The sequence below is a fragment of the Coffea arabica genome, chromosome 1c (assembly GCF_036785885.1).
Source record: "Coffea arabica cultivar ET-39 chromosome 1c, Coffea Arabica ET-39 HiFi, whole genome shotgun sequence".
Classification (NCBI taxonomy): Eukaryota; Viridiplantae; Streptophyta; class Magnoliopsida; order Gentianales; family Rubiaceae; genus Coffea; species Coffea arabica.
The window spans coordinates 4,554,511-4,578,325 of record NC_092310.1 but is presented as its reverse complement, the minus strand read 5'-3'; the positions used below and the strand labels follow the sequence as shown (position 1 = coordinate 4,578,325).

At 38.0% G+C, this 23,815-nt stretch overlaps 5 protein-coding genes across 5 annotated transcripts; all 5 read right to left on the bottom strand.

Annotated features, from left to right (window-relative positions):
- Positions 1-697: 697 nt before the first annotated feature.
- LOC140006825 (small ribosomal subunit protein eS19x-like) lies at positions 698-1,458 on the bottom strand. The gene has a single exon (XM_072049500.1). The coding sequence runs from the start codon at positions 1,333-1,335 to the stop codon at positions 904-906; it is 432 nt and encodes a 143-aa protein (XP_071905601.1). The 5' UTR covers positions 1,336-1,458; the 3' UTR covers positions 698-903.
- Positions 1,459-5,712: 4,254 nt separating this feature from the next.
- LOC140038469 (uncharacterized) lies at positions 5,713-6,574 on the bottom strand. The gene is made up of 2 exons (XM_072083832.1): positions 6,079-6,574; positions 5,713-6,017 (listed from the first exon to the last, which is right to left on the bottom strand). Exons 1-2 carry the CDS (start codon positions 6,572-6,574, stop codon positions 5,713-5,715), a joined length of 801 nt encoding a protein of 266 aa, XP_071939933.1.
- Positions 6,575-12,454: 5,880 nt separating this feature from the next.
- LOC113736618 (uncharacterized) lies at positions 12,455-14,483 on the bottom strand. Its single transcript, XM_072083828.1, has 3 exons — positions 14,444-14,483; positions 13,878-13,943; positions 12,455-12,885 (listed from the first exon to the last, which is right to left on the bottom strand). Exons 1-3 carry the CDS (start codon positions 14,481-14,483, stop codon positions 12,455-12,457), a joined length of 537 nt encoding a protein of 178 aa, XP_071939929.1.
- Positions 14,484-16,224: 1,741 nt separating this feature from the next.
- LOC113703403 (disease resistance protein RGA2-like) lies at positions 16,225-19,033 on the bottom strand. Its single transcript, XM_027224793.2, has 2 exons — positions 16,737-19,033; positions 16,225-16,508 (listed from the first exon to the last, which is right to left on the bottom strand). Exon 1 carries the CDS (start codon positions 18,940-18,942, stop codon positions 16,777-16,779), a length of 2,166 nt encoding a protein of 721 aa, XP_027080594.1. The 5' UTR covers positions 18,943-19,033; the 3' UTR covers positions 16,225-16,508; positions 16,737-16,776.
- Positions 19,012-20,248, bottom strand: LOC113736609 (putative disease resistance protein RGA3). Its single transcript, XM_027263669.1, has 2 exons — positions 19,651-20,248; positions 19,012-19,553 (listed from the first exon to the last, which is right to left on the bottom strand). The coding sequence occupies exons 1-2, from the start codon at positions 20,246-20,248 to the stop codon at positions 19,012-19,014; spliced, it is 1,140 nt and encodes a 379-aa protein (XP_027119470.1).
- Positions 20,249-23,815: the final 3,567 nt, after the last annotated feature.

Sequence of the window (23,815 nt, the reverse complement as noted above, 5' to 3'; positions counted from 1 at the left end):
AGTCATTTAACTAAAATTCTTGTGCTAATTGAGGACTTATATGATGTCACCACCCAAAACACATGTATCTGTACAGAAACCAACGGCGAGGCAGGGGCATTTTTGGAAACACCAAAATATAATTTTCTACCGGAGCAAGACATCGATCATTTTGGGACCGGTTTCAGTAGTACTTCCAGGTTCTTTGCACATTCGCCTGGGTCAAGGCCAACGTCCAACCCTTCCTCCCCGCCACCAGAATCACCTGCATCACCGTCGGTAACGAGGTCCTCACCTTCAACGACACCTCCCTCTCCCCCAACCTCCTCCCCACTATGCAGAGCGTCTACTCCGTCCTCTGCTCCCTCAACCTCCAGGACAAGGTCTCCGTCACCACCGCCCACTCCCTTGCCATCCTCCAGACTTTCTACACCCCCTCCGCCGGCAGGTTCCGCCCGGACCTCGCCCCCTGTTTGACCGCCATCCTCAACTTCCACCTCAAGACTGGCTCCCCTTTCCTCATCAATGCCTACCCCTACTTCGCCTACAAGACCAACCCCAAGCAGGTCCCTCTGGAGTTCGTATTACATCAGTCCCCAAGCAAGATAGTTTGAGGACTTAATACGGGCAGCACAGCAGAGCAAGGAATGGATGAAGAAGAGGACTCATGTAATATGTCCAAGGATTCAAAAAAGCTTGAAAAGGCAAAAAATGAGGCTTGGATGCAAAATGGGGTTTTTTTTTAATCAAATTGTAAGGGAAAAGTTGTACATTCAAAATCGGTCGCACATTCAAGAATTCTTCCCTTTAAACCAGAAATTTAATATGATTCTGAAGGATGCTGAATCTACAAATGGAACAAACATCTGGGGTCATGGACACAAGTATTTGAGGTGTTCATCAGGTCACCAAATCTGAATTCCATTAATGAGCTACAGCAACTCTTCCAGCAACTTGATCAAGATCTCTTTGGCCATTTGATGTGATTCTCGTTCCACCCTTGGGATCATGGTCAATAAATTTCATGGCCTGCAATTGTTGAAGAATGTGACAAGCTACAGAACCACTGCTCTTCCCAAAATGGGGTGGACGACTGCCATTCCTCTTGCTACCACCATAAATCCTGCGAAAGGCACCAACACCAAGACCCCCCCGCAGGTAGATTTTCCTTGCCATAGAAGCAGCTCTAATGTAGTACCAATCAGGATCATAAGGTGCAAGCTCTTTAAGTGTACCAGTCTTCACAATATCAGTCCAAGGTGGAAGCTCAATCTTGCCGGATCGCTTGAGGTGAGCGGCGTAAGCCTTGACGAACTCATGAGGAGAAACATCTTTCACGGTCCTCGCCGACTCCATTTTCCTTCTCGGCGGCGACAGCGGCGGCTGCTTAGGCGAGTCTCTCCGAGCGCTACAACTGGGGTTGCGTCTTGGATGCAAAATGGGTTATATCTTGGAAAACCCCTAATTTCACAGGTTTCCCCAATTTGAATGCAAAATGGGATCTGTCTTGGTTGCCGTAGAAATTAGGATGTGTACTTCCAAAAAAGGCCCTGCCTCGCCGTTGGTTTCTATACAGATACATGTTTTTTGGGTGGCGACATCGTATAAGTTCTCAATTGGCACAAGAATTTTAGTTAAGGGACTTAATTCGTGCGATAAAATATTGAGGGACCAAATTGGCTTTAGTAAAATAGTTTGAGAACTAAATTGGCGATTTTCCCAACTATTAATTGAGAATGTTGAAGAGGAACCTCTGATTTTCAGCAAAATCCTGAACACAATTCCAAGCATCTCTGCTAATTCTTAATTCTCTAGTCTATAGCCTCAAGTTTTTAAGTATTATTTTGTTTGATTTATAGTTGGTCAAGAGATGCAACTCAATTTCTATTTGCTTGATTGCTGCAATATCAGAGTCACTCCCATGTGATGCTCTCTTCTGTTGTATTAACTTTAAGACCAAGAACCAACCGCTTGACTGTGACCTTGCCTTAGATCCAGAAAGGAAAGGCAGAACGGACTCCAAAACGGATAGACTAACAACTTGAACTTCTTTGATCAGGCTAACCATGGCAGAATCTTTGTTTATCACTGCCAAGTTGCAGTTCTTCTCAGCTTTTTCCAATTCTTTGTAGCACTAGCTGATGATTTTGTTCAAGTGCTTATCTGAAATCATATATGAGCTGACTTCACTGGCCAAGTCTCCACTTCTTTTACCCCGTAGAGATGACTCAAGTTCCTGCAGACTTTCCTTCATCAGTAAATATATACCTCTGACTACTCCACAAATGTCCAATAGCCTGAGAGATACATCCAAGATCTCTTCTTCCTATTTTCGAATCCTTTCATTGGACAGAGCTTGTTGACTTTGTTGAGAAGGCAAGTACACAATTAATGACATAGATTTTATTGCAAATAGAATGTAATTAGGAAAGATTTTGTAAATTGATAGCTTAGCATAATTTAGCACAATTATAGGAATTAGTAGAATTAGATATGGTAATTCTATAAAAAGTGGATTGTCCCCATTCAATGTATATGAAAGAAATATCCCTTTTTTCTATCATCTTTTCATGGTATCAGAGGACATTTGATCCCCTGCTATATTTCTCCTCTTCTTCGATCAAATTTTAATAACAATGGCTGAAAAAGCTTCTCAGCAATCACAAGTGCCAACAAATCAGATGCCGTCAATCCAACCCATCATTTTTTCTTCATCATTCCGATTATTCTAGAATGACTCTTGTTTCAAAGCCCTTTAATGGAGAGAATTATCCTACTTGGAAATGGGCTATGATAATTTCTTTAAACGCCAAATCTAAGTTGGAATTTGTGGATGAAACTCTCGAAATTCCATCAGAACAGCAAAGTCCCAATCGAAGATTATGCATCATGAAAAAAAATGTAATGACATGGTTCTTTCTTGGATTATTAATTCTTTGACACCTGATCTTGTCGATAGTGTCATCTTTTCTAATATGGCACGAAAAGTCTGGGAAGACATAAAGAGTCATTTTTCTGAAAGTAGCCACCATGAATCTTCGAAATAAATCTAGATATTGCATGTCTTACCCAAGATCAAATGTCATTTGCTGCTTATTGCACAAAAAATTTCAAGATAAATTGGCTTCATATAATGATGCAGTTTGCACTTGCAGAGTAGGTAATAAGCAACGCCTATTGATGCAATTTTTCTTGGGCCTTAATAAGTCCTACACTGCAATTCGTGGCCAATTCCTGTTGATGGAAACTTTGTCGGATGTCGGATAAGCATACTCCTGTTACAAAGGAAGAAAAACAGCATAACTTAGGTATTGCAAGGGAGATAGTCCTGAATTATGCCATGCATATTCAACAGCCCGATTCTACAATTTTTTGCCACTCAAAGCAAACAAGGTTTCTCTTCTCACTCTAATTTCTCTAATTGTAAACATTTACATTGTGATTATTGTGACAAGGATTACCACACTATAAAAACATGCTGGAAATTAAATGGATCTTCTCCTAGACATCCAAAAACATCTATCCAACCTAAAGCGAGGCATTGACATTCTTGAAAAATCAAAGGAAATTTTTCATTTACGATTCACAATGTTAAAGATGGTTTCTTGATGTTCAAAGTACAACGAATGGGTTGTCCAAATTGCAATCACAGCAAATTCTATCCATTGTGCATAATAAATCAGTAACCTCCATTGGAGAGCACTTTTCTACTTCTTATCCGAAGGTGAACATCACTAAAGTATCTCCAGGTTTATCTAGAAAACACTTGTTGTTGATAGTGGTGCCTTAGATCATCTTACTTGGTCACCAACTTCAAAAAAATTTATTTTGCCACCAATTCTTATACCAAATGGAGACAAGTTTCCGATTGTTTCAACTAGGACTTTACCCTTAGATTCATCCTTTTCTTTAAAAAATGTGCATAGTGTCCCTATTTGTAAAGTGGATCTGATCTTTGTGAGTCGACTTATGTGAGATTTCAATTGTTTCATAACCTTTTCTCCATATTGGTGTATCTAGCAGGACATGATGACAAAGAGGATGATTGGCTTAGTTAAACAACATCAAGGCCTTTATTACTTCATTGCAATGGCTTCTCACAAACCAATGGCTACAACAGCACTTAGTACTCATAGTCATTCTTCACAGGTTCCTTTCACTGATTTGTGGTATGTTGGTTGGGTCATCTATCCTTTTCCAGATTGGATTTTATGTCCAAAAGCTTGTTGAATTTTTCTTTTGAAAAGAATAATAGATGTGATGTTTGTGCTCTTGCACGACAAATTCGTCTTTCTTTCCCTAGCAGCTCTATTTCTACAATTTATCTTTTTGAATTAATTCACTGTGACATTTGGGGACCATATAAAGTTAATTCTCTTTCTTATGCTCAATAAATGATCTATATACTTGCAGAAAACAGGGTAATTAGATTTTTAAAATTTGGTGTAGAGTAAAAACCTCGTCATATAGATTTCTCCCACATTACATAACTTCCTCTCTCTTGCAACTCCAACTCCAATGTCCTTTATTTCATTCCTTCTGATGTCTTGCCTCAAAACTCATCAATCATGTAAAGGTTGGGGAATCCCAGGGCGTGACCATGTTATGTTTTATTCTCTTTTTGCGTCTAAAGAAACATTTCCCTTGTATGTTGTCTGCTGACATCAATGTCAGGTGTAACAAATGAAGAAGGATTATCAATCTATTTTTATAGAGTTAAATAGCTAAGACAAAAAATTTCAGAATTGCCTTCGAGAATTTATCTTTGTTCCTGTATGCATATCTTGTGCCAGGTTATGCAATAACCTGTGTTACCATTCCACGGACCAATTAGCCTAAACAAAGAACTGTGGAATCTGGAAAGGCGAAGATCTGCAGAAAAGTATTTTATGAAGCATTTAGATTGAATTATCTCAGCTTCTGTGATGTCAATTTTCTGTATTTCCCTTTCCACTGACAAACTAGTCTTCCTCAGGCAAAATCGCCAGTCTAAGAAAAGAAGGAACCACATCAATAAAGCTGTCAGTACTACTTATGCTGTCAAAATCTGCTTTAGTCGAAAAATTTCCTGTTGTATCATGCATGTGAGTGACTTGGTTCATCAGCCTTGGGGGTGATTATGAAAATAATATGAAAAACTCTTTATAGTGAAAAAGGTTATACAAGAGAGTTTTGAACTCAGGAAATTGAAAGAAAGAGTTAAGTAGTAAATCCAATGTGAGCTTGATGGGTCAATAGTACCAATTTCTTTCTGTCATGATGCTTTCACTGTAAACGTAGAAGAAAATGTTTCTTATTCTCTCTAGGAAAAACATTAAGGTGCACAGTTCTTAATTTGGAGTCTAATTTTTCTAAATTTAGGTAGACTATCATTCCCATTCTCATAGCGACAATCCTTTGCCAAGTAGCAGATGGTCTGCTGGACATTTGAAACTTTGTTTGAAGGTTTTAACTCTATTCCAATCCCAGACACCCTCACACAAAAGAATCACAGAATATAAAGCTTGTTTACTGCAAGATTCTATTTTGATCAACCGTGGAATTTATTTCAGGAAAGCTAAGGGCAAAAATCAATGGACAAGCAAAGGAACAAACAAGTTCAAATTAGAAAACCTGTTTCAGTACTGTATTCATTTCTGAGATGAGTTTATATATGTACAATTTTGTACAAAGGTAATGTAAACAAAATTGAGGTGCATGGTATTTGAGAATCCATGCTGATTGTGACCTAGATTAGTGGTTGAGAATGTTGAGAAGGGAAACTCTGGTTTTCAGTAAAAGCCTGAACACAATTTCAAGCACCTCTGCTAATTCTTCAATGCTGGAGTCTACTGCCACAAGTTTTTTAAGTACATCCTTGTTTGACTTATTGTTGTTCAGGAGATGCAACTCAATTTCTATTTGCTCGATCGCAGCAATTTCAGAGTCTCCTCTGTGTGATGGTCTCTTGTGTTGCATCAACTTTGACATCAAGGACCAATCTCTTGGTTGTGACCCCGCCTTAGATCCAGAAAGGAAAGACAGAACAGACCCCAACACTGGGAGACTAACAATTTGGACTTCTTTGATCAGGCTAACCATGGTAGAATCTTTGTTTACCACTGCCAAGTTGCAGTTCTTCTCTGCTTTCTTCAACTCTGTAACATTTGCTGATGATTTTATTCAAGTGCTTATTGGAAATCATATATGAGCTGACTTCACTGGCCCAGTCTCCACTCCTTTTCCACCGTAGAGATGACTCAAGTTCCTGCAGACTTTCCTTTATCAGTAAATATATGTCTCTAACTGCTCCACAGATGTCCAACAACCTGAGATATCCATCCAAGACCTCTTCTTCCCATTTTCCAATTCTTTCATTGGACAGAGCTCTTTGACTTAAAGGGAGCTGAAGCACATCATCCAGGCACTCGTACAAGTTCTTGAGGCCATCCAACTTTTGGCATGGCAATGAGTTTGAAGGTGAGGATGCAGCTACTGATGACTTCAATCTTCCCAGATCTTCCTGAGCAGTCACGATAAGAGGGTTAGATGAAGGCAGCAAACTGATGGAACGAGAATGACTGGAGAATTTTCTATTTGGAGCAGAGGTTGCCATTTTTTTTCCTTATCCAGAATGTAGCAAATAGATGTTGAAGGTTTAGTATTAGAAGCCTATTGAGATGTTGAAAGCAGAATACCTTATCCACTTATATATATTGCTGGTAAAGAAAACGAAAGGAATCTCATCCTCTCTATGTCTAGTTGTAATGGCCGATTAAGTTCTGTTTGTCCTCATTTTCTGTCTCATTGATGTCGGATCTCTGAAGATGCATCGAGTATTGAGATCCCAATTTGCAGTAGAATATTTGTGTGACAACCATTTGGATCATCAGCTCCGATACAAAGCTGATCGTGTTGGCTGTTTAATTTTGTACAGAATTGCATCACACGCTGCCTAATCAATGAAGACATCAGAAATGTTCGTGCTATGTTAATTGATAGGGGACGATAGGAATCGTTGCCTATGTTGAATTAGCCGTGCATGCGTGTTCTAGATGCTGATCAAGTCATGTTGCTTAGCCATTGTTCATGTGATCATGTTACTCCCCGTGTTTATTATTGCTATAATACTAAATCCAGCATGTGCAGTCCTGGTCTCTCTGTGCAGCTGCAGCAAGCAATTAAGAGTAATGTAGCTGGTTCCTCCCCCAGGAAACAACCATGTCCATCCTGTATTTATTCTAGAGATTGAGAAGTGCTAACCCCATCATCTATTTTATGCAACACAATAACTTAAAAATTTTCCGGTAGCACGAAAGGATGGTTGACCTTAAGAACTCATGGATGCATCTAGGGGTTGAAAACCTATTATGTAACTAGAACTACTTCCTGTTAAGATTCCTTTTGCTTTTCAGATCATATAGGCAGTAGCCTCAAGAAATATAATAAAGAGCTGGACCAATTGTTGTCTCAATTGTAGGAGACAGAGCTGTGTGTTGATCATTTTAATTTTGGGTAGCAGATATGTTGGGCTGGATAGTACTCTTTCTGTTGCTTTCCAATGGTAATCTTGTATTTGAATATATAGCTGATTCCAAAGAGATGAACATCCGCCCCGTCAAAGTAGTGTATACATTCTTCATACCTCGTTCAATGGCAAAACTGGCTAAGTTTCTACTTTCTATCAACTGGCAAAGCAACTCGCCATAAACAATTGAACAGTTTGCAATATAGATCCCATCTCAGAAGATTGAAGTCTGATGAGTGATGATGCCCCCACACCCTTAGAAGCAGAGTATGTATTGCGTTTATCCAACTACAAATTGCCTTTTGTAAGCAACATTTGACAAGTGAGGTTGAAGTTGAACTTGTGTGTGTTAATTCAAATAAGTACAAATAACTTGTACTAGGCAGCGAAAATTTAAATGACTTACCTCCAGCCATTGTTGTTGAACAGAGATTGATCTTTGCAACTCCTTGTCTTCTTACTTTGTTCTTGTCTATGTAGACAAAGAGACTATGTAGATGTGTAGAAGAAGAGAAAAGTAGAAGGAGAATTTAGAGTAGGGATCTTCTAGCCTATGCCTAACCAAAAAAGTGTATAATTGATGGAATACCACAGGCTATTTATGAGCTAAGTTAGGGACCCTTACTGGCAAATACAAAAATCTCTAGGATTTCCTTCCATCAAGGACCTCTTGCCAAAATCCATAACTGAAATTAATATTTTATGACTAATTGATTGATTTGATTGATTAACTGATTGAATAAGATATTAATTAATAATAGATATCAATCAATCACTAACAAATGGATTATACTAATTAATTATTGACAAGATGTCAATCAATTAATTAGGATACCAATCACCAATCATTGCCTAATGGGAGATACCAATTAATTGTCAATCAATTAATTAGAATATCAATCAATCATGTGGGTCATAATTTGCCTCTAAAGGAGGTAAGTCTTACATTCTTCCACTTGACCCACATGCCATAGTCAGATAACTTTGAGTGACTAGATGCTTAAGTGGCCATAAGTTTTTATTGTCACTCAATAGACTCGACAGTTATGAGCAGTTGCTTAATTAGAAAATGATAATATTCGAATCATGGCGGTTATGTTCTTATTGCGAACACTTCCTTCCATGTATTACAATATATTATACTTCCTAATTAAGTGCTTTAAAAGAACTTTATGAATAACTTCATATAAGTTACTCAAGGTCCAACTTTATGAATCAAAAGATCACTTCTTTATACATGTATCAATTTTAATGCGCGCAAACATTAATAACAAATGTCTAGACACAAATGGTCAAGAAAATAGAAATAATCTAGCACGAGCTACTGAGTCCCATATGAGTTGCATGATCCTGAAAGACTTTTGCCGGCAGTCCTTTAGTCATAGGATCAGCAATCATTAATTCAGTATTAATGTACTCAATGATTACTTCTTGTTTTTTAACATGATCTCTGACCATTACGAACTTGATGTCGATATGCTTACTTCGACTTCCACTCTTGTTGTTCTTAGCAAAGAACACAGCAGCAGAGTTGTCACAAAAGATCTTCAGTGGCCTACTTATTGAATCTACCACTTTTATGCCAGATATGAAGTTCTTCAACCATAAAGCCTGTGATGTAGTCTCATAGCAAGCAATGAATTCTGCTTCCATTGTGGATGATGCAACAATTGTTTGTTTTATACTTCTCCAAGACACTGCTTCTCCAGCAAGAAGGGAAATGTACCCCGAAGTAGATTTGCTTGAGTCCACACATCCAGCAAAATCCGAATCAGAATATCCAACTACCTCTAAATAATCAGACTGTTTGTGTGTAAATCTGTAGTCCTTGGTCCCTTGCAGATATCTCAAAACTCTTTTGGCAGCTTTCCAGTGATCCTTTCCAGGATTACTTTGATACCTACCTAGCATTCCAACTATGAAAGCAATATCAGGTCTGGTACAAACCTGAGCATACATAAGGCTTCCAACAAGTGAAGCATACGGAATGCTATCCATCTCTTTTCGTTCCAACTCATTCTTAGGACATTAATCCAAACTGAATTTTTCTCCTTTGACAATGGGAGCTGCAATGGAAGAGTAGTGCTTCATTCCAAATCCTTCCAAAACCTTTTCAATGTAGGCCTTTTGAGACAGACCAAGAACTTTTCTTGTTCTATCTCTATGAATCTCTATGCCAATGACATAAGAGGCTTCACCCATATCCTTCATTTCAAAGTTTTGTGTAAGAAACATTTTAGTTTCATGCAACAAACCCATATCATTACTTGCAAGAAGAATATCATCTACATATAGGACTAAAAAGATATATTTACTCCCATTTATCTTAAGGTATATGCATTGGTCAACAATATTCTCTACAAAACCAAATGAAGAGATAACGTTGTGAAACTTAATATACCATTTACGGGAAGCCTGTTTTAGTCCATATATAGATTTCTTTAACTTACAAACAAGTTGGTTGTTATCATTATTGACAAAACCCTTAGGTTGACACATGTATACCTCTTATTCAAGATTCCCATTAAGAAATGCCGTTTTCACATCCATTTGATGTAGCTCCAAATCAAAGTGGGTTACTATTGCCATGATAACACGCAATGAATCCTTCTTTGAAATAGGAGAGAAGGTTTCATGGTAGTCAATGCCTTCCTTCTGAGTAAAACCTTTGGCTACAAGTCTAGCTTTATATCGTTCGATATTACCCATTGAATCTCTTTTGGTTTTGAAAACCCATTTGCAACCCACAATAGAGACCTTTTTGGGTAATTCAACGAGATCCCAGACTTTATTTTTAGCCATTGATTCCATTTCTTCTTTCATGGCATTATACCAAGATGTGGAGTTTTCTCCATTCATGGCTTGTGAAAATGAATTAGGGTCATCCTTAAGTCCAACATCACAGTCAGACTCTTGGAGATATACTTCATAATCACTAGAAATTGCTGGCCTTCTAATTCTTGTAGATCTTCTAACTCCCACTGTTTCATGGGAAGTTTGATTAGTGGGATCAACTATTGTTGATTGTTCTTGTTGTGGTAGCTCAAGTGGAGGTTGCTCAATTGGTTGCTCTTCAATATTTTGAATAACAACTAGATCATGTAAAGTTGGCACAAGTGCATCCTTTACTTCTTCAAATTCCACTTTTTGAGAACCACTCCCACTGATTTCATGCTCCTCAAGAAATTTAGCATTTCTAGCTTCAACAATATTTGGAGTGTGTGAAGGACAGTAAAATCTAAACCCTTTGGAGTTAATAGCATAGCCTATGAAGAAGCCACTAATTGTACGTTCATCCAATTTCTTAGTGTGTGAAGGACAGTAAAATCTAAACCCTTTGGAGTTAATAGCATAGCCTATGAAGAAGCCACTAATTGTACGTTCATCCAATTTCTTAATGTGTGGGTTATATACCCTCACTTCAATTGGACAACCCCATACGCGTAAATGTTTTAAACTAGGTTTCCATCCATTCCAAATCTCAAAAGGCGTCTTGGGCACAGCCTTGGATGGTACCCTATTCAAAATATACACAGCTGTTTTTAAAGTTTCACTCCATAAGGATAAAGGTAAACTGGTACGGCTAATCATGCTTCTAACTATGTCCATGAGAGTTCTATTTCTCCTTTTGGCTACACCATTTTGTTGTGGTGTGCCAGGCATTGTATATTGAGCAACAATACCTTCTTCTTGGAGAAACTTAGCAAATGGACCATATGCCTGTCCTTTATCTGTGTGCCTTCCATAATATTCGCCACCCCTATCTGATCTCACAATTTTGATTTTCTTTTCCTTTTGTTTCTCTACCTCTAATTTGAAAATTTTAAAAGCATCAAGTGCTTCTGATTTATTAAACAAGAGATAGAGATACATAAATCTTGAATAATCATCTATAAATGAGATAAAATATCTCTGACCATTCAAGTAAGGGGTAGGAAAAGATCCACAGATATCTGTGTGTATAATCTCAAGTAATTGAGAACTTCTTTTGGCACCTTTTGAGGTCTTGTTAGTCTGCTTACCTTTTATGCAGCCTACACAAGTACCAAAGTCAGTGAAATCTAAAGTCTGTAAGACTCCATCATTCACCAACCTTTTGATTCTATCAATGGAGATATGTCCCAATCTCCTATGCCAAAGTTTTAGAGAGTTCTCATTGATAATACTGCGTTTAGTACCAATACCATGCACAGTTAAAAGGCTATATTCATATGTGGGGTCTAACTCAAGTTTAAATAACATTCCATCCAAATTGGCAGAACCAATAATTTTATTATTTTTTAAAAGATTCATAGTTAAAATATGAGAATTGGAATCATATCCAATAATAGATAGTCTAGAAAGAGAAATCAAATTTCTAGAAAAGGATGGAACATAAAAAGTATTTTCAAGATCTAATTGAAAACCGGTCTTTAAAATGAGTCTACAGGTCCCCACGCCTTCAACAGATGAATGCGTCCGATTTCCAGAATAGATGCTTTGTTCACTTCCCAATGGCTTCCTTAGGTTCAGAAAGCCCTGCATGGTTTTGGAAATGTGAATTGTAGAACCACAATCAATCCACCAAGCATTATCAGAAATTTCAGTAAAGTTAGATTCATAACACACAAAGGTGAGATTACCTTTCTTTTCGAGCCATTTCTTGTACTTGAGGCAATCTTTCTTCCAGTGTCCTTTCTTTTTGCAAAAACGGCATTTGTCTTCATTGCCATCTTTTTTCATAAGAACACTCTTGCCTTTTCCTTTCTTTGTGTTTCCTTTACCATGAGTCACTAGATGAACACTTTCTGGTGTCTCATATTTCAATCTCTCCTCCTCTTGAACACACATGGTCAATAGTTCATTAATTGACCATTCTTCTTTATGTGTGTTATAAGAGATCTTAAACGGAGTATATTCCGACGGAAGAGAGTTGAGAATGAAATGTACAAGAAATGATTCAGAAATCTCAACTTTAAGGGACTTTAATTAAGCCGCAATATCCCTCATTTCCATAATGTGCTCACGCACACTCCTACTTTTGTCAAGTGTCATGCTTGCAAGTTTCTTCATAAGGGTGCTAGCCAAAGCCTTGTCAGAGCTTACAAATTGTTCATCAATTGCTTTCATGTAAGCTTTGACCCGGTCACAATCAGGAATTGAACCCCTAATGCTTTGACTGATATGCGACTTAATGAGCATCAAACTTAGGCGATTAGATCGCTCCCACCGCTCATAAGCAGCCTTTTCATTTGGCAAACTAGAATCCGTGAAAATGGGTGGTTCATTCTCACGAACGGCCAAATCAAGATCCATGCACCCCAAAGTTAGAAGAATCTTGTCCTTCCATTCAGTGTAGTTTTCACCGGATAGCATTGGAATACGAGATGAATCATTAAAAAGAGTAGTGGTAGAAAAAACTGCAATATCCAAGAATAAACATACATTATTGCTATGAAATTTAAGACATAAAGATTGAATTAACCAATGTTAATTCAAATAATAAATTCAAAACCTTCCTGTGGGTAGAGGTTGCCAAACACGCATTGAATTTACTTTCTTTATAATAAGACTGGTAAATTAAAACTATTAACAAAAATAGAAATTTCCATACCTGTGGGTCTAGGAAAATCTCTTAGCACAATGTTAAATTTACCATCTTATTTCAACTAATCTTATTAAAACTATCACTTTCCTGTGGGCCAAGTGATAATTTTAATAAATTAATTGTTTACTTAATTAGATGTTATTCAAGTAATCACAAGACATTTATGTGATTAAAATTCTAAACATCAAGCATATAAGATGTTGTGGCTACTCTTAAATACAAGATGCAAAATCTTTATGATAACATCTATAAAGGTGACAAAATGAAAGGTTGATAAATGTCACAAATTATAGTTTAAATAATTAGGTGAAACAAGCAACTTGCTATGCCAATTATTAACCAATAATTTCAAGAGGCATGGAGTTATTTAAATAGAACTCATAAAGAGCCTCAAAAGCAAAGTTCAACCTTCATTTAGCATACATGATGCAAAGTCAAAAGGCATAAGTATACTAATCATAATTCATGCAAGATAAAATTAGTTATGTTGTTATATACAAGCATAACCAAATGAAAATTAATTGTCACATACTTGCATGATAAATAAATCATCACAAGGATGATACATAGACATGGAATTAGCCATTAATTCTCAATAATTGAGATAATGGATACATAGATCCCATGACAAATTGAATTTGATTCATTCAATATTAAATGAATCTATATAACTTTTCTCAGATTGCCAACAAACCATGAAGTTATATATTAAACAACATGGCTAGAGGGTGGTTCTGATACCACATGTTAATTCAAATAAGTACAAATAACTTGTACTACGCAGCGGAAATTTAAATGACTTACCTCCAACTATTGTTGTTGAACAGAGATTGATCTTTGCAACTCCTTGTCTTCTTACTTTGTTCTTGTCTGTGTAGACAAAGAGACTATGTAGATGTGTAGAAGAAGAGAAAAGTAGAAGGAGAATTTAGAGTAGGGATCTTCTAGCCTATGCCTAACCAAAAAAGTGTATAATTGATGGAATACCACAGGCTATTTATAGGCTAGGCTAGGGACCCTTACTGGCAAGCTAGGCTAGGGACCCTTACTGGCAAATACAAAAATCTCTAGGGTTTCCTTCCATCAAGGAACTCTTGCCAAAATCCATAATTGAAATTAATATTTTCTGACTAATTGATTGATTTGATTGATTAACTAATTGAATAAAATATCAATTAATAATAGATATCAATCAATCACTAACAAATGGAATATACTAATTAATTATTGACAAGATGTCAATCAATTAATTAGGATACCAATCACCAATCATTGCCTAATGGGAGATACCAATTAATTGTCAATCAATTAATTAGAATATCAATCAATCATGTGGGTCATAATTTGCCTCTAAAGGAGGTAAGTCTTACCGTGTGTTGACAACAGTATAACGGAAGGAAGAACGGCCATTAGGCAATATCAAGTACCCCAGCTCAACCACCCTGTATGACTAGGACTGCAGAAAAACCAATCAACTCATGAGCTCTTCCCAGCTCAACTTAACTATTGGTGAGAAAGCTCAAGCTGCTTAAACAGGCTAATGAATTGAGTCTTTGATGATCGGCTCATGAAATTAAGCCACATTTGCTCCTTTCCTAAACATCGAGCTTCACTATCCTGTTGAGCTAATTCAAGCCAAACTTGAGTTGCTCAAAAATGTGACAAGTCAAGCCAAACTTGACCTCTTCGAGTTTGGCAAATTCGAGTAGACCTGATCTCAGTTTGGGATTGGATTCCAGACAATTGCAGACCTAAGCATGTCACTTGGGTGATATTTATAAAGGACGCAATGTTTTATTGGAGTCAAAGTTGACAAAAACCAAGAAAGTGAGTATTAGAACAACGTATCCAAATTAAAAAGTGAAATATTGTGTGACCCCTTCCTCTTATATGTAGTGTATTACACCTCCAGCAGAAACTGCTGATTCAAACTAATGGAAATATACAAGCATCAATCCTTTGAAGAAAGTTTGCTTCACTTTTAGTATCTCTTGCTCAAATGATTAGATAGCTCATCCATGAAACTAATAGAAGATATATATAAGCATCTATAATTGGATAGTATCTAGGTTTTGCATTTTGTTTCATATGGTTATCCATGTGAAAAGCAGAATTACTGCTTTAAGTCATAGAATGATGAAAATCGACTAGACTTTTTACCAAGGAACTAAAACCATGATAGTGATTTCAAACTGCCACCTTTACTTCAAAGGTTATGTGAGACGTACTGACTATGGTTTGGTTGCTGAAAACGGCAAGTTCATTAAGAGTAAAACAGACCATGTAGTGATTTTCTTTTGCAAGCGTTTGGCTGGCATATAACATGCAGAAAAAGTTTAGGCCTTCTAAAACAACCACAGAGATAACGAATCATCGTTTTTGAGTCAGACCTTCTAATTAAGTCAAGGGATTTCAAATTGTTTGTTTACATTGACAAACTCAGCTATCTCAAGGATCAATGAGCCAAATCGGGGACCTTAGTTTACAACATTACATCAGTTATGGGACACATACTTAACATTGCATTTTTTGAAAATTAATGAGTATTCTGGTATGCTTCAGGAACATCTGTAGTTAAACGCACATTTGAAGATGAAACGTTACCTCTTTAATGAGTTGCTTCATTGATTGCTTTTGCTTCAGCTTCATATGACTCTGAACTTACTTTTCTCAACTCATTTCTGAAGAAAAGCATGTTGTGAAGCACTTAGACAACAAAATCTGCCATTTCCACTGACAGAAAAATAATAGCGTCTGTAATCAGATTGATATTACTTTATTTGGTTTACTTAGCAATGCATCAACGGTTAGACCGTTGAGGTTTGCAGAAAATAATAAACTCATGTTTTGTTACTTTTGTACAAGGTTTCCAACTTCTCATATAAAGAATCCCTGGAATCCATCATGACTGACAAAGGGTCAAGTAGATAAGTTGTTTAGGATCAAATGCAGTTGCAACGCTGGTAAGACTACCTTTGGCTCAAGAGAAATACCTATACTTGGATACTTTGAAATGAAAATTTTTATTCAGTTCCTAGTCATTTGTAATTTTTCTTTTAAAATACATGCACATGTCTAATCTAGCAATTCAATATCAGTGTTCACCCACAAAAGAAAAAACAGATAGAGAGAGAGAGAGAGAGAGAGAGGATGTAATGAATCTTTTTATTTAAAAAGAAAAAAAGAAAAAGTCTATCAACACTTGAATCTGTCTTCATTTTTCTGATTCGTGTCCATCTTCATAAGTTACAGCTTGAAACAGAAACAGAAATGCACCTCAAAGGGGAAAGCAGGTAAATCCAAGAATAAATGAGACAATCAGCAGACATCTGGCATCCATAAGGCAGCTTGAGAAAACTGCTCTTTTTTGTGATGGATGAGCATTTTCTTTTCACAACATGGAAGACGATGAATAAATTGCCTTGATTCTGACCACTGAAAAAAAAAAAGAATGAATGATAAGGAGGAGGAAAGAATGTATGGAAAGGAAAATGTAAAGAGCAATTGAAGGAAGAGTCAGGATTTGGCAGTAATATAGTAGCATTTTTAAGGAAGCAGTAGTGTTTTTTATTTCCTTGTTCCTTCCCCAGAAAAAACAAGAGTAATAGAATTATAAACAAACCGAATAAGTAGATTAAAACATTGGAAATATTAACGACTTACAGGTTGGGGGGAGGGGTTTGTTTCCCGAACGCGAAACGGGTCAAACTTTGTTGAACGGATAGATACCAATATCGGGAATATGTGCAATTTTGAGCCACTCTGCGCCACTTCTTTTGGTGCATCTCTCTGCTAAAAGAGGACAGTAGTGGATAACTAGTCGATTTAAATTGGTGAGGTGTCGTATTGCTTCTGCAGAGGGTAATTGTCTGAGGTTAGAGCAGTGAGCAATCCACAATCCTCGGAGATTCCGAAGGCTACCTATCCACTCTGGAAGAACTTCCAACCCCTCAAACTCCCGTATCTTTAAGGTTCTCAAGGTAGAGAGATGCTGAATTTGGTCTGGGAGAGACGAGATTTTTGGCCATCCACGCAATTCAAGACGCTCCAGAGAGACGAGATGTTGTTTTGCAGAATCAGCATCATTCTTGGCACCGCTGGCAACGTTGGTGATGGAGTCTGGCCACGGGAAATGATCAAGGTCATCAGAGAAACCACCGAGGTCCAACTTGTGGAGGTTGGCTAGATGGTGTAGACCCTTTGCCCAACAACCAGGGCCATGAGAACGGATCCACAACCACTCAAGCGATGTGAACTTCTCAAGATTATTACTCAATGAAGGATTCAAGTTATCACATCCTAAGATGGTTAGAGTACGTAGGGATTGGGGGTTTTTCATGTCCAGAGAAGCATCTAAAGCAGGGCAGTCTGCTACGGCTAAGGATTCAAGAGATGTAAGGCTATTCAAATTCCTTATACAAGACAAACTTCCGCAATCCCATAAGTGTAAGGATTTAAGAGATGTCAAGTTCTCCATATCCGGTAAAACTGCCAACTTGGGGAGCCTTTGGATTCTCAAGTCCCGGAGATTAGGGAATACCTTAATTGATGAAGAAGAATCCGAGGGAACCATTGCATCTGACCACTCCTCTAGACTTCCCATGCCCTCCAACTCAAAACGCCATAGTTTCGGAAACAGAGTGATTGGTTTCACCGCTCTGCTACTGCTACTGCTACTACAACTGCTGCTCCTTGCATTAATATCGAGATGTTCAAGACCATAGAATTCAGCCCCAATGCACTTCACATTGTGTAAGGAGAACATCGCTAAGGACTCGAGACAAGGCAAGTCCCCTAGTGGTGGTACTTGTTCACACTTACCCAATTTCTCCAACCTGAGGCGTACCAGATTCCGAAGTATCAAATGATCCTTTGCCACCATCCACGACGGAAACCTTGAACCTTTGAAACCGTTAATGGCTAAACTTTTCAAGTTTGGGTGAGGTTGAAGACCTTCCATGACAGTATTGATATTGTTGTCGTCACAATCTTCGCTCCTGTCATTCCATGAAAGTCTTAAACCTTGAATGCTTGATTTTTCGGACAACTTTGCTTTTGCTGCTGATTCAAAGCTGCTCACATTCTCAAGTCCAAATATTTCTAACTTGTCTCGGAGGTTGCGCAAGTGTTCCAACTCCTCAAGTTGACATCCCTTGTCTTGGCTTACCACGAAATGGGGCAATGTCCGAAGATTAGCCAGCTGCCCAATTCCCGGGAACAAACATCGGGTCTGCAAATGAAACTCGGAAAACTCGAGATGCCTCAAGTTAATTAAATTGCTAAACTTCTTAGGTATCTCTGTCAAGTAAACTACTTTCAAGGTCATCAAATTGTAGAGCTTTGTGATGGAATCTGGCAGAGTGATGATACGAGTTTTACTGATATCAAGATATCTTAAATGTTTCATATTACCAACTGCATTCGGGAGATGAGTAGCATCCCAGCAATCTACTATTAACACACAAAGATATCTAGATGTTTCCAAGATGTCTTCGAACAAAATACCATGACCCACAAGATAAAGCGTTTGCAAATTTGGAGGTATCCCTTTGATATTCTTTAACACCATCCCTCGACTCAGAATGATGGTCAAATGCAATACTTCATCATCATGACTGACTACCATGCCATCCTCTGTATTTAAGAGACAATTATTTGACACTTGCAATGAAAGATCATGCACAAGGTCGTGCATCCGGCAGCGTTTGATTCCGTTAATGGAATTCTCAGAAGTATCTTGCAACAAAGAACTCCGAAGCAATATGTTGAAATAGTCACTGCCTACATCCTCCATTTGCAAATGACCTCCCTTGGCATCATTAATCAATCCCTGGGCCATCCAAATCCGTATCAAGCTTTGTTTTTCCATGTCAGTGTCCTTTGGGAAAATGGAACAATTTGCAAAGCATTGTTTCACTGACAATGAAGGTAAGTTTTCTCAACTCAGCATCAGGACAGAAATGACTCCACCTTCATTATTGGCCGACTCATTCCATATTTCACTCTTCTCAAGCTTCAACCATTCCGAGGCATCCTTTTTGGAATACAACAAACCCCCAATCACTTTGATCGCTAATGGCACACCGCCACACTTTTTCAGTATCCTTCTGCCAATGTCCACCAGATCTTGAGTCTTTCTTGCACCACCATCTGCAAAAGCTAGTTTTTCAAACAACATCCAGCTATGATCATCTGAGAGGATGTCTAGATGATGCAAACCAGATGTTTGCATTGCTGAGGCTACCTCATCACTACGTGTGGTAACCAATATTTTGCTTCCTGAAGCACCCCCTATTGCCAACAAACGTCTCCTCATGCCATCCCATTTCTGTCGATTCTCGTTCCAAATATCATCAAGCACAAGCAAGTAACGTTTTCCTTTCAGATTATCTTGAAGCTCCTTCACCAATGTTTCCCTGTTTGTTGTGTCAGCACTTTTTCCCTTAAGGGATTGTAGCATCTCATTCAACAGCCTTTCCACTTTGAAATCATCAGACACACAAACCCATATTGTTTCATCAAAATGTTTCACTACACTGTCATTTTTTTAGCACCAGCTGTGCAAGGGTTGTTTTACCCTGGCCACCCATCCCAACTATTGAGATGACAGGTAAATCCTTCTTATAGTCTGAGCTAATTAACATGCTTACAACTTGAGATACCTCAACTTCCCTTCCCACCATTTCTGACTCTTCCACAAAAGGATCAGTCCACCGATCCTCTTTGTGATCAGCAGATGTCATGGGTAGTTGAACTGGATGAAGCCCTATTTGATTTGCACGTCTGTACGCTTCCTCTAGAGATGCGCTAGCATTCTTGATCTTGTTAGCCATCTCTAGACGAAAGGAAATAGGATTTGAGGAAGAAAAGAAGTTGCGTACCTTGTCGCGCTTCCGATTCTCAACCTTCTGCCGCAGAACTTCATATCCGAAGTCATCTAACACGATCTCCGCATCACGTGCTATGGACTGGAGCCTTTTCAGCCAAAGCTGCACGGCTTTGCTTGTTGATTGCTTGCCTTCAGCATCAAGAATCAAAGCTTCCATCATCTGTACTTCCTCAGCAAGCTTCTCAAGGTCTTTCTTGACACCCCATACCCGGCTGACCTCGTCGGCAGCTAGTGAAAGTATCTTATTCAAGATTACACTAACAAAACTGAGTACAGCTTCAGGCATCTTCTGTGAAACTCTTAACAGATGAAGGTAAAATGCTTTGGTTGAATAGTTGGACTATTTTTTGCAGCAAGAGATGCTCAACATTCAACAGCTAGAGTTACAAAGCAATGAATCCATTACCTATCTTTTATTTTTTTTTTCCAAAACGAAATTTCCTAGACTCCACTGAAAGAATTATTATAATCTAGCAGTATATTTTTTTGTTTTTTCCCTTCGCTTTTGGTAGGGACTTCACATGTTAAAGCAAAAATAGTGCTTATGATAACAATAATTAGCATAGTATAAAAGTCTCGGATGCAATGTGGTAACTTAAAGAAGGAATGGGTGAGACTTCCAGACTAAAGGCATGAAAAATTAAAGAAAAGGGATGAAAAGTTTCGCCCACCATTGAAATTTCAACCTCATAATGGTCAATAACTATTATTAAGTGTGTCCAAACCTGGGCTCCAGTTATCAGAGAAGATAATGCACTATATGCAAATGCCTAACCATACGTCCAAATTGTCGTCTCCACCAATACATCATCCATGAATATTGTATTGTAATAATGTAGAGGGCCTGGAAATCGAATTTTTCCCATCTACTGAATTGATGAAAATAATTCAGCTTGATGAGAGAATCAAGAAAAGAACAAGAATGTAAATTCCCGTGGACGCATCACAACAGCGTTGGTTGTATAATTTGACAATGCCAATATCTAAAGACCCTTTGACTAAAAATGGCAATTAACGAATGTTAAACAACACAGTCAACTGAATGTTGCAAATACAATATACACAATACACGATGAATAATTCAAATAATCAGATTACAAGAGTTTATATAACGACTGTGAACTTGTTGGCAGACACTATGAGCCGGAGATGTTATGATTTTTCTTGCATTACATGCAAATATTATCACATACAAGAAGCTAGTGTTGAACAGAGAACCAAGAGTTTGTCTCGATCCAATTGAAAGCTGTAGGGCTCAAGAACGCATCAGGAATGCCAAAGGAGCTGACCAACGAAAGTGCATGTGGTCTCAGTTCCCGGCAAAGCTTTGCAACTTCTTTTCTCACTGCTGCAGCATTGTCTGCTGACAGGTAGCCATATCGGAGAAATGCAGTCTTCGTCCAGGGTAACCAGGGCATACATGGATCTCAAAAAACCTGATATGCTCTGACAGGAAGATCCACAATCGATTAGCCATGCACTGTAAGAAGATATTTAGCCAACGGATGTTGTTCATCTTATTTGTCAACATTCAATTATCAACTAGATGCAGAAAATCGTATGGAAATTTCCATCCGCAACACAACATGAGCTCAAGATAAGTTCCACAAATATGGAATTAGGTCTATTCATGGACTACAAGTATCAAAACATTCTATTTCTTAAAACGTACACATAAATCGCAAGAGTCTAATGCTCCAAATAACATTCTACATTAGCAATCCTACCAGCATTGAGACCGGAGTTTGCAATTTTGTGATATAAAATCATAGAATTGTAATGATAGGATTGAAAATTTAACACTTGCGGTGCTAAATAAACTGAAAACCAGAAACTATCCTTAATTTTTAAGTTTATGGAAGAAGATATTACTGAATTTCCCACTAGAAGGTAGATGTTTTTTTGTAAGAGAGAGAGTTTCAACTTTGTCTTTTAAGCATCAATTAGCATGCTCTAAAAATACTTCTAAGTGCTTACAGAAGATTAACGGATCAAGAGAATTAACCCAGATGTCAAGAAAAAAGTGCATCCAGTGAGTTACAGCTAAAGTCCCACATAAAAAAATTACAACAATCAACTTCCGTTTTTTGGGAAAGATTTATTGATCTATGGACAAACAACATATTTGCTAACTATAGACAGGTTGACGCTTACAGTATGTTACAATGAGGCCAGGAGGCCAGGATATGGCATGCTGCCACAGTCAATTTGGCCTCAAGCAGAATTATGAGTTTTGCATTTTTTTTTTTGGGAAACAGGTTGATGTTCATACCGTGAAAGACAACACTATTTATATCATCCGTAGGATCAACATCCGTAAGGTCAATCCATGTCGCGTAAACCATAATCAGAGAAAACAAGCAAAGTTGAATAATGTTTTAATATTTAAAGACAGCCGTAGTTATTTTTTGCAAGGGAAGGATATAAAATTCACCCACATTTTGGACGTCTTTGAGTATAGGCCTAATCAAGGAATTTCGTTTCCGTCCACTACTGGCGTCCTTTGAAATCCATTATCATTTCTAACCTATCGCAAACTCTTTCTCCAAAGCAATTCATTCCTGGGTAAATTCTTAGTTTGTGATGGAAAAAAAAAAGAATTCTACAACAAGGGCGTTTCCTGGAGGAGTTTCTGTAAATGGGGGTCTTCGCATTTTCAGAATGCGAGCTCAGTGAGCTGGAAATGCGAGCTCCAATTGAGCTCGCATTTTCAGAATGCGAGCTCACTGAGCTCCCACTACCCAGCTCCCACTGTCCATAGACGACTAGAGTTCAACCGCTAGGAATCCAGAAGCATTAAAAGTATATTCAATTCCTACTTGCTGTTGTTAGTGAAGATGTCCCCCGGACTGCAGGCCAAATGGAATGCCAGGAAATGGAACCTAACTCAACACTAACAGGGATACAAAATGGAGTCGGGAAGATATTATAAGTCGCGCAGGAGAGTGCATGAGTGACAAGTGTTCGTTTTATTAAGGAGAGATGAATATCAAACACTACTGCATGCATGCCACTTGTGTCCCCTTTGCCCTTTTTGACAAATGAATACATCAGCTCCAATCGCATATTTGCAGCTCTGCAGAGTCATATAGTGTACCCCGGCCTGAACAGAAGTTCCATTCTTTTCTGTGATCGAGAGACTCTGTAGTTTTTTTGTTGCTTTTTCTCCTACCTCTCTTTCGTGTGTACTTAATAACATCAATTATAATAATGCGTCTCCAGATTCCCGACTCCATACACTGGTAGTGTGTACATAGAACCGGGGGTTGGAACGCCCGCTGATCTATCATTATACTAAAATGAGCTACATACACCACCCCATTCCATGCTATGAACAGCTTGGGGAAAAGTGAGATTTATTAGTTGAATTGTTAGGAGCCTGGCCTGATTTATTAGTACATGAATTAGCCAGCTAGGGAGCTATGTGTATACGGTTCGACAGGAAGAACAATTGAAGTGATGCACGGACAAGAGAGTAATCTCAGAGACAGTCTAGGCTGCTATATCTTACTTAAAAAACAGTAGTTGAAGACTAAAACTGTGGGACATATAGATACTATTACTGTATATGCGGATGCAAATGAACATTGACGGCACCCCATGGGAATGGGATACGACCAAACTTGCTTCATTGTCCTTTCAATTTCAGAATCAAAGATGCTTCCTTAATCCTTCTTCTTGTTTGTCGGTGTGCAATATAAAAGAAAAACCCAAAACCATATCTAGTTATATAGTATATAAAATGCAACAAAAATGTAGATAAAAAAAAAGAAAAAAAATTTGCATCTCTGTAATGCGAGCTCTGTTGAGCTCGCATTTCAGGAATGCGAGCTCTCAACAGAGCTCGCATTCG